Here is a 17,629-nt window from a genome sequence, read left to right as displayed (position 1 = left end):
AACTTTTATTCTGAAATCCTTCAGCGGATGTTGTTGTCAGCTGACAGCACTTCCTCCTGTCGTATTTCTCCTTTTTATGCTTTCACCCACATTAATCTTCGTATTCATTTCAAACAAGCTGAACTATTTAATGTGGAGGGATCACAGAGGTAAATGAAATGTCTGCGAAACCAACCTGTCTGATAGTGGCGAGTGCTTCTCCACAAGGTGGGTCCTTTAGTTTAAGTTTCATTTAATGAACGATGAATTACACACTGACAGAGTGTAGTATTGAGTTTATTTTGCTCATTATTGTATAAATTGGAGCTTAGTTCTTGTTTAAATTAACCTGTTGGCCGTGGTCAAACATCACTTGCTCGCTAGCTAGCTTAACCAAGCTACAGTTTGTTTACATTGATCTCAGTTTTAACTGTTTTGTTCCTTCAGGAGTGTCAGCAAAGTCTTTCCATCAGTCCTTCAGTCTTTGTACTCCAGTGTTTAATCTCCAGACAGCCACTCCCGGGGTAAGACTACATTTATAGTTGCAAAACAGGCAACAAAATGAATATTACTGCAGTGTTGTAGCCTCCTATCTGTGTGTGAATGCTTTGTTTTACATGAAAGTACAACATTACAGGTAGAGCTCAAACTATTGGTTGATTAATCGATACGAATCACTCAGTAAATGCATAATTTTTCATGCAAAAATCCCAAACAAGTCCAAGTCAAATTGAGGATTTCCTGCTTTTCCATTTATTTTAATAATTTTTTTTTTTTTATAAATCAGCATCTCTCCCTAATTTCTTATTTTTTGCAACCAATCAGTTGACAAAATAATCATCAGATTAATCCATAATAATAATAATAATAATAATAATAATATGTAATCATGATTTTATACAATACTTATACAAAATAGCTGCATCAGTAGATTCCTGTTTTTACATTAATGTAGAGAACCGGTAATAATAATAACAATAATAATATAATGATATAGTGTAACAGTCACAGGGTCTATTTTTCTGCATTGAGTACTCTTACTTTTAATACTTTAGCTAGATATTCCTGCTTATACTTCCTGCTTATACTCCTTTAAGGATCTTATTACTTCTTTCACTTCTGGTTCGTAGTTAGTTGCAGCAGTGGTTGAAGTTCAGTTCAGATCTGATGGAATTGCAGATGTTCAAATGTCCATTTGAGTATTTTGACTTTTTTGATCTTCAAAAGGTGATTGATCTCACACAGGTCTGCAGCGCAGCAGATGGTCTAAACCAAGCTGAGCTGTTCTCTCAGGCAGAGCTACCAGTTAAAGTGAGGTATCTTATTCTGTCAGATGGGAAAAAGGAGTACTAACACATGCTTTAAAGACAGGTAGCTATCTGACTGACAGGATCATTAGTAAAGGCGCTAAAAATAATGCAGCTACCCATTCAGTAGTCTATTATTTTATGTTCCACCTTAATGAAGTACATAATTCACTATTAAAGCAACTGATGTTTATCTGGCCAGATTATAAACACTGATTATTGACATGATACAATCTTTTAAAACAAACATTTTATCCAGTACTTCCATAAACTGAAGGAAGGTAAGAGAGCAAAGCCTTGTTTGTAGTGATTTTAACCATCAGTAAACACTTCATTATTCCAGCTGGGATGCTGACATCTGAGAAATGATGGAAAATGCAAACCACTGCTGGAATACAAATAAAACTAATGTTTAGATCTAACCTAAAGTTGGCAGCATTAAGTGACCTCAGCACTGGATTTTTTTGTAACTGCAGGGGAAACCAATAGACTTTACTGGAGTCGATGAAAGCACTGCTAGATGGGTGCAGGACTTCAATGTGAAACCCTACGCGACACCAGCCAAACTTGAATCTATAGATGGTGAGAATATTCATTGCACAACCATTTGGCTGTTTTTTATGTGTGTTGGTTGGACTCTGCTCAGTTAAGAGACTCGATGACCCTTTCTAGGTGCCCGATACCAGGCGCTGCTCATCCCGGACTGCCCCGGAGCGCTGAATGACCTGGCACACAGCGGCTCTCTGCACCGCATTCTCACACACTTTGTCTCTCATAAAAGTGAGTGTGAGGCTAATTTTACAAGCAGTCAGTATGTAATTTATACGTCCAGTGTGGAGACTTGTTTGTTTCTCTGTGTGCAGAGCCTGTTTGTGCAGTGGGACAAGGAGTGTCGGCGCTGTGTTGTGCCACTGAGGGTCAGAGCTGGATCTTCAGTGGTTACAGTTTAACAGGGGTTAGTCTTCTTTAAGTAAACATGAAGGTAGTATACACAAATATATCTTCACGTCTTCAATGTATTTAATAACTGTAATTGTTTTTGCTGGAAGCCGTCAGTGTTTGAACTGGTGCGGAGGCCTGACTTTGCCAACTTGCCCTTGGTCGTGGAAGACTTTGTGAAAGACAGTGGTGGATCATACACAGGTGGGTTGACCTGCAGAGTGCAGATATTAATTTGGTAAAAACGTAATCAACATTTTTAAAAACTAAAACCTTCTTGTGTTTATCTCTTTGTTTTCCAGCAAGTCAAGAAGATGCTGTGCACGTAGTCATTGACAGACACCTAATAACTGGTCAGAATATGCAGTCCACCTCACTCGCTGTAAATAATCTCATCCTGCTCTGTGGTGCCAAGTAAAACATAGAAAATGTTGACATCAGGAAGTTAAACAGCTTGGTTGTTCCACATTTATATTCATGTAATTAAACAAACATTCATCTCAGACAAATATTGGAAGATGCTGGGTCAGAACAAATGCTTGGCAACACTGTACATACAACATCATTACTTGCTGTTATCATAAACATAATAAAAAGTCCACACAATCAAATGTCTTGATTTGAAATTTAAAAAAAATTAGCGACATGAGAAACATTGTTGTGTCAGGAGCAGATGCAGTTTTGAGGATATTCAAAGCCAGAGAAAGATCAACTGAAGATGTCTGTTTGGACTGAAGAGAAGCTGCAGATGTTTGTGGCATGTAAACTTTGAAGGCCTCAGAACAAGAATATAACCCTTCATTTAAACTGTATACACATAATGATGATGCACACTCCGGTGTTGAATGAAGATGTGTTACTGCAATCTGACTGAACTGTACAAATTGTTTTTTTTCTCCCAACATACTGAAGTACCTAATGTCTCCTGCTAGTATCGTTTTAATCAACAAATCACAGATTTGTTTATGTAGACAAGATTTCTCAAGACTATCATGATGCTCAAACAAGTTTTTATTAACTAAATCCTGTCAACGACTTTCATAGTTTCATAGTTCCCTGTTACTTACTCAGAAATTAAAAAAAACAAAATAATACCTGCATACAGCTCTTGAATTTTTTGGTGCACCATGTTCAGGGGAAAAAAAAAGTCATGTGCTGATGATCCACAATCTTGACTATCCAACTCTCATAGGAGATCATAGAAATAGTCCAGTCCTTGTCCTAATTCCCATAAGGAAATTCCTGTTCCCAGTTCAGTAGCCAAGGAGATCCTCAGGTAGATTGACTGTAAAATCATTAAAATAATGTTAATCTCCAGTAAACCTCATGAAAACATCAGTTATTAAAGTGAAAGGCAAGTGATTATATGAGGAAGACTTACCTTTAATGATGGATAGTACACCACATGTTTAACAGCATTGTTCCTGAAATTAATGTAAGGAATCTTGTTAAAAGATTGCTGTCGGAAGTTTAAGATTTCAGGCATAATTTGTTGACTCAAAGTGTTATTAAATCAGTACCTCTTGTAACTGAAATAGTGCTCTCCAGAATATTCATCCCACAGATGTTTTGGCTTGTGTTCTCGCAAAATCTCAATGTACCTGCAGGAAATCAGAGACAAGTTTAAAACGGTGTTAAAGTCCCTGAAAAACTTTTGGCTATTTCATGAGACATTTCTGTCTTTGTTGTTGCTCCTTTCACTGGTTTTATGAGGGCGGGGCTTAGTTGAACCATGTACTTGGAGCTCTAATCATAACCACACACTTTAAAAGGTCCAGTGTTTAACATTTAGGAGGATCTATTGGCAGAAATTGAATATAATATTCATGCTATGTTTTCAGTAGTGTATAATCACTTGAAAATAAGAATCATGTTTTTGTTACATTAGAATGAGCAGGTCCTCTTCTACAGAGTCCATGTTGAACAACCATGTTTCTACAGTAGCCCAGAATGAACAAACCAAACACTGGCTCTTGATAGGGCCTTTCGCATTTTTTGTGAGTTTTGAGGCCGTCGTAGTTTTTCCAACACAGTTGCAAGGCTGAGCTATATTCAAATGGTTGCAATCTGCAACCGCTAAATCCTACACATTGATCCTTTAACTTTAATTGTTGGTATTTTGGTCATGAATACTTGATGTTATAGAGAAATTGTTATTTTAAAGTTTTCAGGAGCTTTAAAAGGGAACTTTAAGCTCCAATGTCTGTTTACATGTCGTGTACTACTGCATATGTGAAAGAAACTGTATAAAGACTTTTGAGGCTAGAGGCAACATTAGCTGCCACCAGCATAACACACCTGAGCCTAACTGTTGGCAGTAGTGTTGCATTGTGGGTAATACAGGCACCGGGTTTTAATGAGAAAGAATGTGTGGTAGAAAGATGACTCGTTCTGCTGGTTTAACATACAGTATTAAACTTGTTTTGCTGAAAAGTGAATGTAAAGTATTCCGGCAGGAGTCACAGTATTCTCTTACCTTCCTCCCAGGATCGGCTCTGTTCCCTGACTTGCAAAATCGAGGCCATACAAATTGAGTCCAAGCAGGATCTTTTGCCTCCACTGAGTGTTGGGTGCAAGCTGGAGAACACAGTCTCTCACCCAGGGCAGCGGAGAACTCGGGCCCGGTCTATTAAAAAAACATTAAATGTGAATGTGAATGTGAACCTAAAACCATTTCTACCACAATGAATCTATGGACATCGCTTGTCTGTGACACTCACCTGGAACCGCTGGAGTAGTCGTATGTCATGAGGCTGAAACCATCGACCACAGGGGCTAACTGCTCAAACTCCTCCCTGCCAAACATACCCGGCTGCCCCGTGCTGGTAGTGATGGAAATGGAAAGAAGCAAAAAGGAGAGTCAGCACCACTTTCAGTGATTTGTTTTTAGCATTTATAGTAGCTGATACAGTAGCTTCATTTACCTTGTCACAGCAGGTGGAATGACGAGAATGCAGTCCAGCCTTTTAGCCTTCAAAGTCTCACATATGTGTTTCACCATATGGACCAGCTCCCTGTACGGAGAAGATTTTGTATTTGAATCATCTAAGACAAAGAACTGGTAGTTCGGGTAATAACACAGACGTGTCAACAGAGTAACTCACTTTCTTTTGTTCCCTCCCAGCTGGCTCCACAGCTCCAAGGTGAAACCATCGAAACCTTCAGTCTGCAAGGCCACAGCTTCATTAGACACACGCAGGACAAACACAACAACCCTTTGCGAGGGATTTTAAGGTTTTAAGGTTAAACGCAGCTCTTGATTACCTTTGCGACATCCACCAGCTCACTTCCCAGCTCTTCAATTTCATCTTCACTCCCCATCACGCTCATGTAGTCCTGGTAAGACCAGCCATCAAATAACAGCCGAGGCACTGAGGGTAAAGGAAATGAAAATGATCAAACAATAGAGTCTCATCTGAAACCAACAGGGCTGACACACACATTGTGAGTTGTGGACAGCAGGGAGGACATCTGCTCACCCATCCTGACTTTTTTGTTGGACTTGCGTACAGCTTTGACCCAGCCTGCGAAGACAAAAAAGACCCCTTTATGTACATTTGTCACTAGTCAAGACACTTTCCATCTGACTGTCACTCGGTCCTCTACCTGGGTCATGATCGTGGAGTCCAGTAACATCAAAAGTTTCAGGTCCCCGTCGGCGGAGCTGAAGCCACACTGCAGACACTGAAGTTAGTTTAGAGCCAAAGGTCTTGGCGATGTCATAGCCGTGGGAATTCCACTGGAGTACGGGAAAAATAGGACATTTAAAGACAAAACACTTTAAAGATTGTTTAAAAATGTTCCAGTCCGTCTTAATTCAACAGCCACATGTCTATATGGTACACATGAGTTATTGGTCACTTAAAGTGGTACCCATGGGTGCTGGAAGTGGGGGTGTTAAGGGGGCTGCAGCACCCCCTAAAATCTGGTGTAATGAAAACCACAAACATATAATGACTTTGTCCTTTAACTGGTACACACTGGTATTTATGTCAGGAAAGTGGTGGGTTTTTTTTATTATCAGTTTTTAAATTAATGCAAAAACCATTAACATGCATTTAGCATTTACTATGATGTCATTATATAGACTGACTTTCTGTCAGCACCCTCAACTCTGACTGACTTCCAGCGACCTTCCTCGTACAGCTCCAGTGTAAGAGGAGGTCACACTGGGTAACTGAAGTTAAGGTCCAGAAGTAGCAATTATTTTCCTTGTTGATTAATTAACCAGTCATTTTCCTAATTAATCGATTAGTTGTTTTGTTTATCTCTGGAAAATGTGAGAAATGTTCATCACAATTTCCCCAGAACAACCAGTTCATAAGCCACTGATCTTACATTCACTATCATTACTGTAGAGAACCTGGAACCAGAAAATGTATGAAGGAGGTAAATGATTAAATGATTATCAGTTGCTGATTAATCAATAGTTTCAGCTCTATTAATTTACCGTCTTTTTAGTAAGAAATTAACTATTTGACTCGGGCAGTCTGATGAAACACAAACAGGGAATTTTGCAATAAAAAGACAAACATTGGAAGATTTGGGAGATTAATCTGGCTCAACTCAGACTGACTCCATCTTTAAAGTAAAAGACCGCTTCAGTCAGTTTTGAGAGGAAGAATAACTGCAGTGACCAATTTTTCCAATGTGCATACAGGCCGGTGAGTATTGCATTAAGACAGACTGAACCTATTCTTTCATGCTGAGGTTAAAGTGCTGTCAGACGCTGAACAGCAGCCAGGTTAGATATGACTTACAGGTGTGACATATCCAAGCACTTGCCCTTGAAATGTCTTCTTGATGTGAGCACAGTGTCTCTTTTCCTCCTTCACTATGTCTTTCCAGTGCGGATCTGACACAACAAGGCCTCTCTCCAACACAGACAGCTCAGCTGGAGATGTCTAAACAGTGAGATCAAAGAGGAAGAAGAGCCAGTTTCAGTGACATGTACACACAGTAATCCCCCTCCTCCTCATCATCATGACTGGACAAATAACAGAGGATAAGGGGGGCTGCTTCCTGATTCAGGATGATTCAAGCCCAGTGACATACCAGGCAAACAGAGGAAGACCTGTAAGACCTGACAGCACACACAGCTCACACCCATTTCAAGGTAAAGCCCAGAAGTTACTCACCTCGGCCTCAGCTTTATGCGACTTCTTTGCATCAGTTTTTGAAAGTGTGGCACTGACCAACCAGCAGCATGAGATGGCGTGCAGCACGAATAATATCGTTCTCATTTCCAAACAGAAATAAATAAAAGTAAAAAAAAAAAAAAGAAAAGAAAAAGAGTAAGGTTAAATAAAAAATGGGTTAGCTCAGCTCTGCAGGTTTGCAGTGCAAGTGCTTCCTTCCTGACTGACTGAGATCTGGTAGATTAACAACCAGCATATCTTCCTGCGGTTTAAAAATCACACTGAACAACGAGCCCAAACAGCCTCGTTCATACCGCTAATACAGACAACCTGGATATAACACAAACCACCTACATTTCACTGCTGGGGGCTTGGTGGTCTGTTTTGATTGACAACTTAAGCTCAACGTGTTTCTGGAGCGTCAACCGAGCTGGACGACTTCCGTACTGGGGCTTTTCAAAATAAAAGCCTGTGTGCGTGTGAGAGAGAGAGAGAGAAGTCATCCGAGGAGGTAGGTGGCAGTGTAGCTAGTGTGCTAACAAGCTGGCACAGGAAAAGAAGACAACGTTGGACAAACAAACCTTATAATATATGGAGGTTTAATGTTATTGAAGATATGAAAGAAGTTGTCCCGCATGGTTAACTTGTGCTTTTATATATACTGATATATATATACTGATATATAACATTAATGGGTGAGTGTCATTCTGACTTGCTAACTGTAGCTAAAGTAAATTGTTTAAGTGCCTTGTAGCTAGCAAGCTAACATGTCAGCCTTTCTGGAAAGGAGGAAACTGTCTTTATTAAGCTTCAACATATATTTAAACTACAAAGATTTACCCTGCTCCTGTTTACTCCTGTGTTACCCCTAATGTTACCTACATCTGAATATAATGACAATACATTACAGGCTGTATGTAACACGATGTTTGGGGCTGTGAGAAAGAAATACTTAGGCTTTTTACTAAATGTAAAGAATACTAGATTACAATTAATTAAGTATGCAAGTAAAATAAGAATTATGCAACGTAATGATCACAGTGTGACTTTTGTATAATTGGATTATTATTACTGATGAACATACTGTATGCAGGGTTGTAGCTGCATGGTCAAAGTAAGGCAAATTTGTATCCATTAATTTGTAACTAAAGTGGAGTAAAAAGTGCAATAGTTGCCCCTGAAATGTAGTGGGTGTGGAAGTATAAAGCTGTACTGAAGTATAGTGCTTGAATAAATGTAGTTACATTGCACCCCTGCTAAGATTCACCCTCATTAATGGAACTATCCAGAAAGTTTTATCAGTGTGTATAACATTATAGTTAATAGCTAAGACCTCTTCTGGTCTGTGTTGTCTACCTTGAGTTGTACTGACATGTATCTGTGCTGTAACACTGATTATCTTTTGACCTTTTTAAGTGAATGATGGCGGTTGAACAGTTTGTGTCAAAGACACTCGAGCTCCTACAGGAGGAGAGGGAGGCTGAAATAGAGGAGACCAGGTATGTAAAATAACATCCAGACTGTGATACTAAAAGGGTAATACAGCAATTTAGTTCTGCATTTCCATGAAGTCTGGGGACTTGGGCTCTCACTTTCTATAATACCGCTGTTTCTATAGGCTGAGTAGTAGTAGTAGTAGTAGTAGTACCAAGGACAGGTAAATTGGTGAATTTCCCCTTTTGATTGTGGTATGGTATGACACTATAAAATAACAATGTTTTGTTTTGTGACCTCAGGATATGGCAGGAGAACGTCTCCCTCAAGGATCTTCAAAATAAAGGAGTTTGCCTGCTGAAGTTGCAGATAGGAAGTCAGTCCACAGGCCTGTATGGTCGCACAGTTGTCATCCTCGAGCCAAGAAAGCATCTTGGTTTCTCAACTCTGCCAAGCAACAACTTTGGACCTGGTGAGATGGAAGAATAAACTGATGATCTGTGGGATTTCTTTTTTCCGTTTAATATAAGTTCAATATTTTTCTGAAAGTTTATGTCTTATTTTACAGGGGACATAGTCGGCTTGTATGACACTGGCGGATGCACCGCAGCCTCACAGATCGGCACAGGAATAGTGACGAGGGTCAGCCAAGTTTCTATAAGTGTGGCCTTTGACGATTCGAAGGATGGCCTCAGCTTTGATACAGATGCTCTTTACAACGTCTTAAAGTTGGCAAATGACGTCACCTACAAACGAATGAAAAAGTAAATGACGTCTGTAATGTGCTCACTGTAATGTCTGTACTTGGCATGTAAGACAGATACAATTGATGTATGAACCCTTAAAACAACTTGTGTCCACTGTTTGTTTTGTGCTTGCAGGGCTTTGAATTTACTAAATGGATACAGCAATGGACCAGCTGGGAGTCTGATAAATGTTCTTTTTGGAGACTCAAAACCTTCTTCTCAGTCGCAGCCAAGTAAGTCACATTTTACAAAGCAAACATTATCAAAAGATATTCCCTCTAATTATTCTATGAAATTGTGCTTTGCGGCAGCTTTTACACAAGTATGCAGCATAATGTGCCCAAATCCTAATTCTGGCTGTTCTATTATGTTTCATCAGATGAAGTTAAATTCTTTAACTCGAACCTGGATGATTCCCAGAGGGAAGCTGTGTCCTTTGCTTTGTCTCAGAGAGAACTGGCTGTGATTCATGGACCACCAGGAACAGGGAAAACCACCACAGTGGTTGAGATCATCCTGCAGGCAGTCAAACAAGGCCAAAAGGTTCAGACGGTTGAATATTTCTCTCCCACTGATAAATTCAGTTACATTTAAAGTGTGTTCTCTTATTGTCATTCACTGCTGCTGGTGTAATTGCCTCATCCCGGTCAAGACAGGACCATTTTCATGTGTTTATGTATTCGGTGTCTGTGCAGGTGCTGTGCTGCGCCCCCTCTAATGTGGCTGTGGATAATTTAGTGGAGAGGTTAGCTCGATGCAAGGCAAAGGTCCTGAGGCTGGGTCACCCTGCCAGACTGCTGGAGTCTATACAGAAACATTCACTAGATGCCATCCTCGCTCAGAGCGACAACGCAAACATCATCACTGACATCCGTAAAGACATAGATAAGGCTTTTGTAAGTATTTTAGTGTGTGCTCTTAATAGCATTTGTGCCATCTTGAGTGATTTGTAATATTTGATATTTGTTCTCAAGGTGGGAATGAAGAAGATGCGTGAAAAAGGAGAACGTGTGAACTTCAAAAGGGAAATAGGGGAGCTCAGAAAAGAGCTGAAAACCAGGGAAGCAACAGCCATCACGCAGATCCTAAAAAGTGCTGATGTTGTGTTATCAACCAACACAGGTCAGTAATGGCCTCGAGTGAAGAAAATGTTATTCAGTCAATCCAGTGATGATGAAAGGCAATCACAGAGCACTTGTCTGTGTCTGCAGGTGCTTGTGGTGACGGCCCTCTGAAGTTCCTGCCAGCGGAGCATTTTGATTGGGTGGTGATAGACGAGTGCGCTCAGGCCCTGGAGAGCAGCTGCTGGATCGCTCTGCTCAGAGCGCGCAAGTGCATTCTGGCTGGAGACTACAAGCAGTTACCACCGACGATCAAATCACAGACGTAAAAACGCTGTTCTTTCTCATTTTATGCATCATACATAAATAACATTCAAGATTTAATATTTGTGCCATTAGAACAACTTTTCTCTATAGCTGAAAACATGGTTTTAAATCTGAAGTATCTCTAAATAACATTATATATTTATGACTGAATCAGAAACAATTGGAGTTAAAGGACCCGTGTGTAGGATTCTTCTTGAATCAATTTCAAGGGCATTATAATACCCTTGTGAATTATGACCTCATGGATAAGTTGTGTGCTCATTGATTTCTCTTTTCTCCCAGGGCTGCGTCAAAAGGTCTGTCTCTCAGTCTTATGGAGAGACTTATCCAGATGTACGGGGACTCAGTGGTCCGTATGTTAACAGTTCAGTATCGCATGAACAGCGCCATCATGGAGTGGGCCTCCAAAGAGATGTACCAGGGAAGACTAACAGCTCACAGCTCTGTAGAGAGACACGTGTTAAAGTGAGTGCAAGCTTGGTAAAGGAAAGTATCTCACTTTAGTATTTCAGTGAATTTGAACTAAAAATGATGTCTTTGATGCAAAAGAGATCTACCAGGAGTTACCTGTGTTGACGAGACCAGCACGCCACTTCTTCTTATCGACACTGCAGGCTGTGGTCTGAGTGAGATGGAGATCACAGATGAGCAGTCCAAAGGCAATCAAGGTTAGTCATTTTTATTGTAAAATTAAAAAAACATAATTTTATTACAGTTAGTGTGTTGTGTGGTCTGACACTATGATTACTTTATCCTCAGGTGAGGTGGACATTGTTGAACTGCACATAAAGGCCTTGACTGAAGCCGGGCTTAAAGCTAAAGACATAGCTGTTATTGCTCCGTACAATCTACAAGTAAGTCACAGATTTGAGGAACTGTACCCTAAAATATATCTTAACTCAACTCTTACTGCTGTATTGTGTCATAGTAATAAACGTTATTTTCCATAATTCTTAAATAAAAATGTATACATTCTTTATTATGAAAATAAAATCCCAATAATAGAAAATATCATTTTAAACTGACTAACAAACAGTTGTCTCAAAATAACTCAGGATTGTGGTTCTAATGTTTTTATCTGTGTAAAGGTGGATCTTCTGCGTCAGAAACTTTCTGCGAGACATCCAGAGCTGGAGATAAAGTCAGTGGATGGATTTCAGGGCAGAGAGAAAGAGGCTGTGGTGTTGTCGTTAGTTCGGTCCAACAGAAAAGGTAATTGTGTTTGCTGTGAGGTCATGTCTGTTTCTGCCACAACCTGAACATTAGCGACATTAAAGCTGCAGAATGTAATTTTTAGTATATTTGCTGAGACTTTCACTGTATCCTGACAGAAGTACATGAAACAGAAAAAATCTGATCTCACCCTAGTGCTCCCAATGGGCTTTGTTTTCTTCTTTTTGTGTTGGTTGCAGGAATTTGTAGGAATTAGTGGACCTGAACGAGACAAACCAATTAGAGTGAACAAAGATAGTTGATTGTTGAGTCTCTTCCAAGGTCATCCAATACCGATGCTGGGGATGAGATTCAACAATCAACTATCTTCAAGCCGCCAACTCAAAGCACCTTTCTATGTTTCTTGGCTCTGATTGGTTGTTTTCGCTGCCATCAGGAGCAGTAGGAGGAGAGCAACCTGATTTTTTTTTTTCATCACGTATCTGTGTAATGTACTATTGTCACGATACAGTGTAAATATGACAAAAAGCTATTTTCATAAAAGTTAGCTTTAATTTATGTATATACATAAATATTTGTTCCTGCTTTTATTTTAGGGGAAGTTGGATTTCTGGCGGAGGACAGAAGGATTAATGTGGCTGTTACACGTGCAAGACGTCACATCGCTGTTGTGTGCGACACCCAAACTGTCCAGAATCACGCTTTCCTGAAGTCCCTCATCGATCATATGACTGAGTTCGGCGAGGTCAGAACAGCATTTGAGTACCTTCAAGACATCGTGCCACAGAACTACACCCGTGACCACAAAGACACAAAGACGGGTGGCTCTGTGTCCACCAAGCAGAAGGTTAAAGATCAGCCTCCCAGCAAGGCGAAGCCAGGACAAAAGAAGCCCACTGGTAGCAGCAGTAATGAAAATACTGCTAATGGTAAGCATGCAAAGTCCTTCATAACAACACTGACAGAGGAAGAGCAGAACAAGAAAAGAAACAATGAGATCAGAGAGCAGGTGGAGAAGTTTCTAAAGGATTTAAATCAAAGTGAACTACAGTTTCCATCATCGTTTAACTCTCATGACCGCCTGCTGGTGCACCAGGTCGCTGAGGAGCTGGGCCTCGTGCATGAGAGTAAAGGCGAGGGGAAAGACCGGTGTATCAGTGTCTCCAGGCCCCTAGTGTCAACACCAGCTGAGGAACCAACACAAGAAGAAGAAAACGAAGCAGCAGCCCAGGAAAAGGAAACCCAAGTCCCAAATTCCCAGACAGAGCCTTTGTGTCAACCCCCGTTAGACCTGAAAGGTTTACATTTGGAGCGAATGAAGAGGGAGCAGCAGAAAAGAGAAGAAAATGCTCAACAAAAAAAGCAACAGAATAACATCCCGCCTGCTCCATCATCAAAGAAGCCCAAGTCGGCAAAAGGTTTGTATTAGAAACATCACATTTCTAAGTGTTTCTTAATCTGTCTGCTCTGATGTGTTTGCAACAATTCGACTCTACCGTTTCTCTCCCAGGAAAGAACCGAACGAAGGCGGGCGCCTGTGACATTGCTGCTGCCGCTGCTCCGGACGATGACTTTGATGACCTGATCAACGCTGTCAAGAAGGCTGAGAGCGTGTGCAGTTTTGTCAAGTGTAAAGCTTCGGTGCTAACACTCGGACAGCTTTGCCTGTTCTGCAACAGGCAGTATTGTCTCAGTCATCATATACCAGAGGTAAGACAGGAACAGACCCCAACCAAATAGTGTTTGTTTTTGTTTGTGCTTTATATCAGGCTTTGAAACTTGCAATTGAAAATGCACGGATGATGCCAGGAAAGTATTTTTCTGATCTGATTGTCATGTTGTAAACCCTTCTTTAGGTTCACGGCTGTGGAGATAAAGCCAAGTCTCACGCTCGGATGAGAATAAGCAAAGAAGGCGTTCTTTATGCCGGGAGTGGGAAGAAAGACAAATCCATGGACCCCAATAAGAAAGCCTATCTGCAAAGGAAACTGGACTCTAAACTGAAAGATATGGCATCACAGAGGAAACCAAAAAAAGAGGACAGTTAATGATACCAAATCACCTCTATAAATTAACAAAACTAAAGATTTGGTTCACAACAAGAATAAACAATTAAAATGCTTTGCAACGTTTAATAGTGTTGTTTTTTGTTCAAATATACAGTATGCTGCCTTTTCTAACATTCATTGGATACAGTACAGTATCATACAGTTTGCTGCTGAATTTCCTAAGCGCAGCATGGATTAATCAATATTTAAACCAGTGTTTCTTAAATGGGCGTAGGGGTACTTCAGGGGGCAATACTATACATTTTAATATATATATATATATATATATATATATATATATATATAAACAATATCAGTGCATAAGTTCTAAAATAAGTTCAATAAAATCAATGTTTGGAAAAAGGTATGAGAACCACTGATTTACTCATGTATAACTTCTTTTTGTTGTGTAGCAGCTATAACACACTCTGTCTACTGAATATGAGTCTACTCTGCATTCACAGTTATTGTCAGAGGACAGATTGTCAGTGGGCTGGAGTTTTTCCCCTCTTCAAACAATCCAGGGGAGAAGTAGGGGAAAAGCTTCTCTGTAAATCTGTCACTGAAAGTGTGTATTGTTGTCAAGTCGGCAGCGTTGATGAAAATGACCTTTCCTTTATCGTAGTCCAGTTTTACAGTAATCTTCTCAGGCTTCTGCTTCAACATGAGCTTGGTGCGAGGCGAGGTCTGAGCCCAGAATGAGTCTCCGTTGCACAGGCCAATCACCCAGAAACCCTCAGACGGATTGAGGAAGACGGCACTCTTCCTTTTGATGGACTCTTGGGCCACTCCAATGTACCAGTCTTTGCCTTGGCCCACCTCTACGGTCCAGCTGTGCTTTCCAGATGTGAAGCCAGTGGCTCCCAGTACGCACACACGGCTGGTGCAGCGTTCAGGGTTGTCAGGTAAGAGCTGCTTACTGCTGTATTGTACACAGGTCAACTCTTCAGAGAACTTTAAGTTGGTCTGGGCTGTGTTTGGATCCAGAGTGATGGGAGCTGAAAGTGTAAACAAAGCTCAGTACATTGAAAATACTTAATAGTACAATTACTACTAATAGTAACTTTAAAGGACCAGTGTGAAGGATTTAGTGGCAGTTAGTGGTTTAGTTGAAGATTGAAACCCTCCCCTTCCAAGTGCAAAAAAACTACGGTGGTCGCAAAACGGCCCCTTCTAGAGCCAAAGTTTGGTTTGTCCGTTCTGAACCCTGGCGGTTCAACATAGCGGCCTCCATGTAAGGCGACCCGCAGTGTTTGTAGGTAGACACGGCTCATTATAAAGTAACAAAAACAAAATACTTGCCATGTTCAAGTGATTATACACTAATGAAAACATACCTATAAATATTTTATTCCATTTCTGTCAATAGATCCTCCACACTGGACCTTTAACTCAGACTGTTCACCCACCACATGTGACGATGTTAGCCATCTTCTTCCAAATTCCAAACTTCAGTGACCCCAGATGCTTTGCAGAGTTAATGAGAATATCTCTAATTAACTCTGGCTCTTTAATGTTGCATCTGACCCTGAAATATACATGGAAATATTTACAACATTGTCTTTTGGAGACAGTGCTGATTAATTAATTTATAGGGAGTTATGCGTACCTTTTCTTTGTCTGCTTGTAGTCCTTAAATCACAGAAAGAAAGTGAAGAAATGCATCACATTAACAAAATATTGGGTTTCTAGTTATGTACACATCACATATAAATGTACGGCTATTGGAAATCAGTGTCGATAAAAAGAGTAACGCCTGCACACTGACTCCAAATGACAAACACTTTCAAATGGACAGGTTGAAATGTTTTATAATTATCCCCACACACCTTAACATACACCAACAGGCTGAAAGGCTATGAGAGGTGTGGTTAACCATTCACCTCTCAGGCCATAAACATTTCAAAACTGTGAACAATTCAAGAAGTACACAAAGAAAACTGTTGACAGTATTTATCGTAGTTGTAGTAATAATAATAATAATAATTAATAATAATAATAATAGTCAGCCTATTGGTGTATATGTTAAATTAGGGTTTGGTAAACCATGTTTAAACATTTTGGCTGTAAATGTACCTTTAAAAATGTTAAATCCTTTGCTCTGAGGGTCATCTCGATATCACTGATGGTGGAAGAAAGCGTTTTGATCTGAACCTTGATATTTTCCAGCTTCTCGCACATCACCTGGTTCTTAATTTCCTCTTCCTGTTTGAGCACTTTGAGTCTGGTGTTTTCCTCCTCCTGAAGGAACAGGCGTAGCTTCTCAAACTCCTCCTTAATTGCTTTTTCACTTTGATAAGCCTGGGTCTGTAATGTTGAGGGAGCTGGTTATTTCTGTTATTGTATCTCTCTGAAGTGAATTTAATGAGTCACTGAAGATTCAGCATTAAACCTCCATAAACAGTGAAATATATAAGTGTGAGTAGAGGTCCAGCACAGCTCATGTCATGTAATGATGGACACAGTGAGGGTGCTGACTTTTACCTGAATATAGGTTTTTGTTTCCTCCCAGTGCTCCTTTGTCTTGGTCAGTGTTCTGAGCTTTTTCCTCAAGGACTCCAGCATGGCTGAGATTTCAGTCTGAAACAGAAGAGTTAAAATCTGAAGCTGAAACAATGAATTGATTGACACAAATAATGAATTGCTTTTCTCTGTTTTATATCATTGTAAACTACATTTTATTAGATTTAAATCTGAAGATTTCACTGTGGAGTCTCGATATGTCATCTGTTGAGAAAAATTTAATTAACTCTGCACATTAATCAATAATGAAAACAATTAAATCCCATTATGCTCCCACCAATAACTAATCAAATTCTGTGTTTGGTGTGTTGGAGGGTACGTACAGTAAATCCCCTTGTTATTTACCAGTTTCTATTTTTACCTTTTTCTGCTGTGCCGCCTCCTCTACTGGACAACACTCGTGAACTTTATGCTGTTTTGATGTTTGGCAGACGAGACAGATGGGCTCTTCGTCATTCTGACAAAAAATCTTCAGCTTCTCGTTGTGAAGATGACAAACTTCTTCATTCCTGCCGGTCCTTAACATCTGATATTGGTCTGCAGCTATCTTTAGTGCCAAATTGATAGGAGGCCTCCCAGGGACAGCCATGGTGCGACACACAGGACATTCTCGACATCCTTTCCATTCCCAGAATTTCTGTAAACAAACTCTGCAAATATTGTGGCCACATTTTAGGAGAACAGGAACGCAATAAATCCCAGAGCACTGAGGACAAAGTAAGTCCTCTTCATAGATCGGACTCGTTCCTGCCATCAGGTTTGAAGTGTTCCTGTAAAATGAGGTTACAGGAAATCTTCTTCCTGCTCTTCAGGTAGTGACTTAAGGCGGTAGGTTCCCAAACGCAAGGCTGAAACTGCTGTAAATGCTGGCAAACTCGTACGACTGGTTAGACTGTCGTTATGTCATGGCAGCAGACTGACATGAACTTTCAATCTGAAAATTAGTAACAAAAG

At 40.2% G+C, this 17,629-nt stretch overlaps 4 protein-coding genes across 4 annotated transcripts; 2 read left to right on the top strand and 2 right to left on the bottom strand.

Moving 5' to 3' along the window:
* The first annotated feature begins 18 nt into the window (after window positions 1-18).
* On the top strand, window positions 19-3,325 carry gatd1 (glutamine amidotransferase class 1 domain containing 1). The gene is made up of 7 exons (XM_051382038.1): window positions 19-207; window positions 427-503; window positions 1,763-1,868; window positions 1,959-2,066; window positions 2,150-2,241; window positions 2,336-2,429; window positions 2,528-3,325. The coding sequence occupies exons 1-7, from the start codon at window positions 159-161 to the stop codon at window positions 2,641-2,643; spliced, it is 642 nt and encodes a 213-aa protein (XP_051237998.1). The 5' UTR covers window positions 19-158; the 3' UTR covers window positions 2,644-3,325.
* On the bottom strand, window positions 2,680-7,814 carry chid1 (chitinase domain containing 1). Its single transcript, XM_051382028.1, has 12 exons — window positions 7,364-7,814; window positions 6,986-7,129; window positions 5,832-5,964; window positions 5,705-5,749; window positions 5,490-5,596; window positions 5,330-5,391; window positions 5,150-5,239; window positions 4,946-5,047; window positions 4,702-4,851; window positions 3,746-3,826; window positions 3,607-3,649; window positions 2,680-3,510 (listed from the first exon to the last, which is right to left on the bottom strand). The coding sequence occupies exons 1-12, from the start codon at window positions 7,466-7,468 to the stop codon at window positions 3,412-3,414; spliced, it is 1,161 nt and encodes a 386-aa protein (XP_051237988.1). The 5' UTR covers window positions 7,469-7,814; the 3' UTR covers window positions 2,680-3,411.
* Window positions 7,815-7,879: 65 nt separating this feature from the next.
* On the top strand, window positions 7,880-14,239 carry ighmbp2 (immunoglobulin mu DNA binding protein 2). Its single transcript, XM_051382001.1, has 16 exons — window positions 7,880-8,058; window positions 8,780-8,862; window positions 9,100-9,269; window positions 9,366-9,561; window positions 9,679-9,776; window positions 9,923-10,086; window positions 10,239-10,439; window positions 10,518-10,665; window positions 10,755-10,929; window positions 11,214-11,396; window positions 11,481-11,599; window positions 11,691-11,785; window positions 12,020-12,143; window positions 12,701-13,522; window positions 13,615-13,814; window positions 13,961-14,239. Exons 2-16 carry the CDS (start codon window positions 8,783-8,785, stop codon window positions 14,150-14,152), a joined length of 2,967 nt encoding a protein of 988 aa, XP_051237961.1. The 5' UTR covers window positions 7,880-8,058; window positions 8,780-8,782; the 3' UTR covers window positions 14,153-14,239.
* On the bottom strand, window positions 14,223-17,498 carry LOC127353055 (zinc-binding protein A33). Its single transcript, XM_051382019.1, has 6 exons — window positions 17,037-17,498; window positions 16,637-16,732; window positions 16,229-16,459; window positions 15,762-15,784; window positions 15,562-15,680; window positions 14,223-15,150 (listed from the first exon to the last, which is right to left on the bottom strand). Exons 1-6 carry the CDS (start codon window positions 17,427-17,429, stop codon window positions 14,600-14,602), a joined length of 1,413 nt encoding a protein of 470 aa, XP_051237979.1. The 5' UTR covers window positions 17,430-17,498; the 3' UTR covers window positions 14,223-14,599.
* Window positions 17,499-17,629: the final 131 nt, after the last annotated feature.

Source organism: Dicentrarchus labrax, unplaced genomic scaffold (assembly GCF_905237075.1).
Source record: "Dicentrarchus labrax unplaced genomic scaffold, dlabrax2021, whole genome shotgun sequence".
NCBI classification, from domain to species: Eukaryota; Metazoa; Chordata; class Actinopteri; family Moronidae; genus Dicentrarchus; species Dicentrarchus labrax.
The sequence above is the reverse complement of the archived record's forward strand: the minus strand, read 5'-3'. Positions and strand labels throughout refer to the sequence as shown.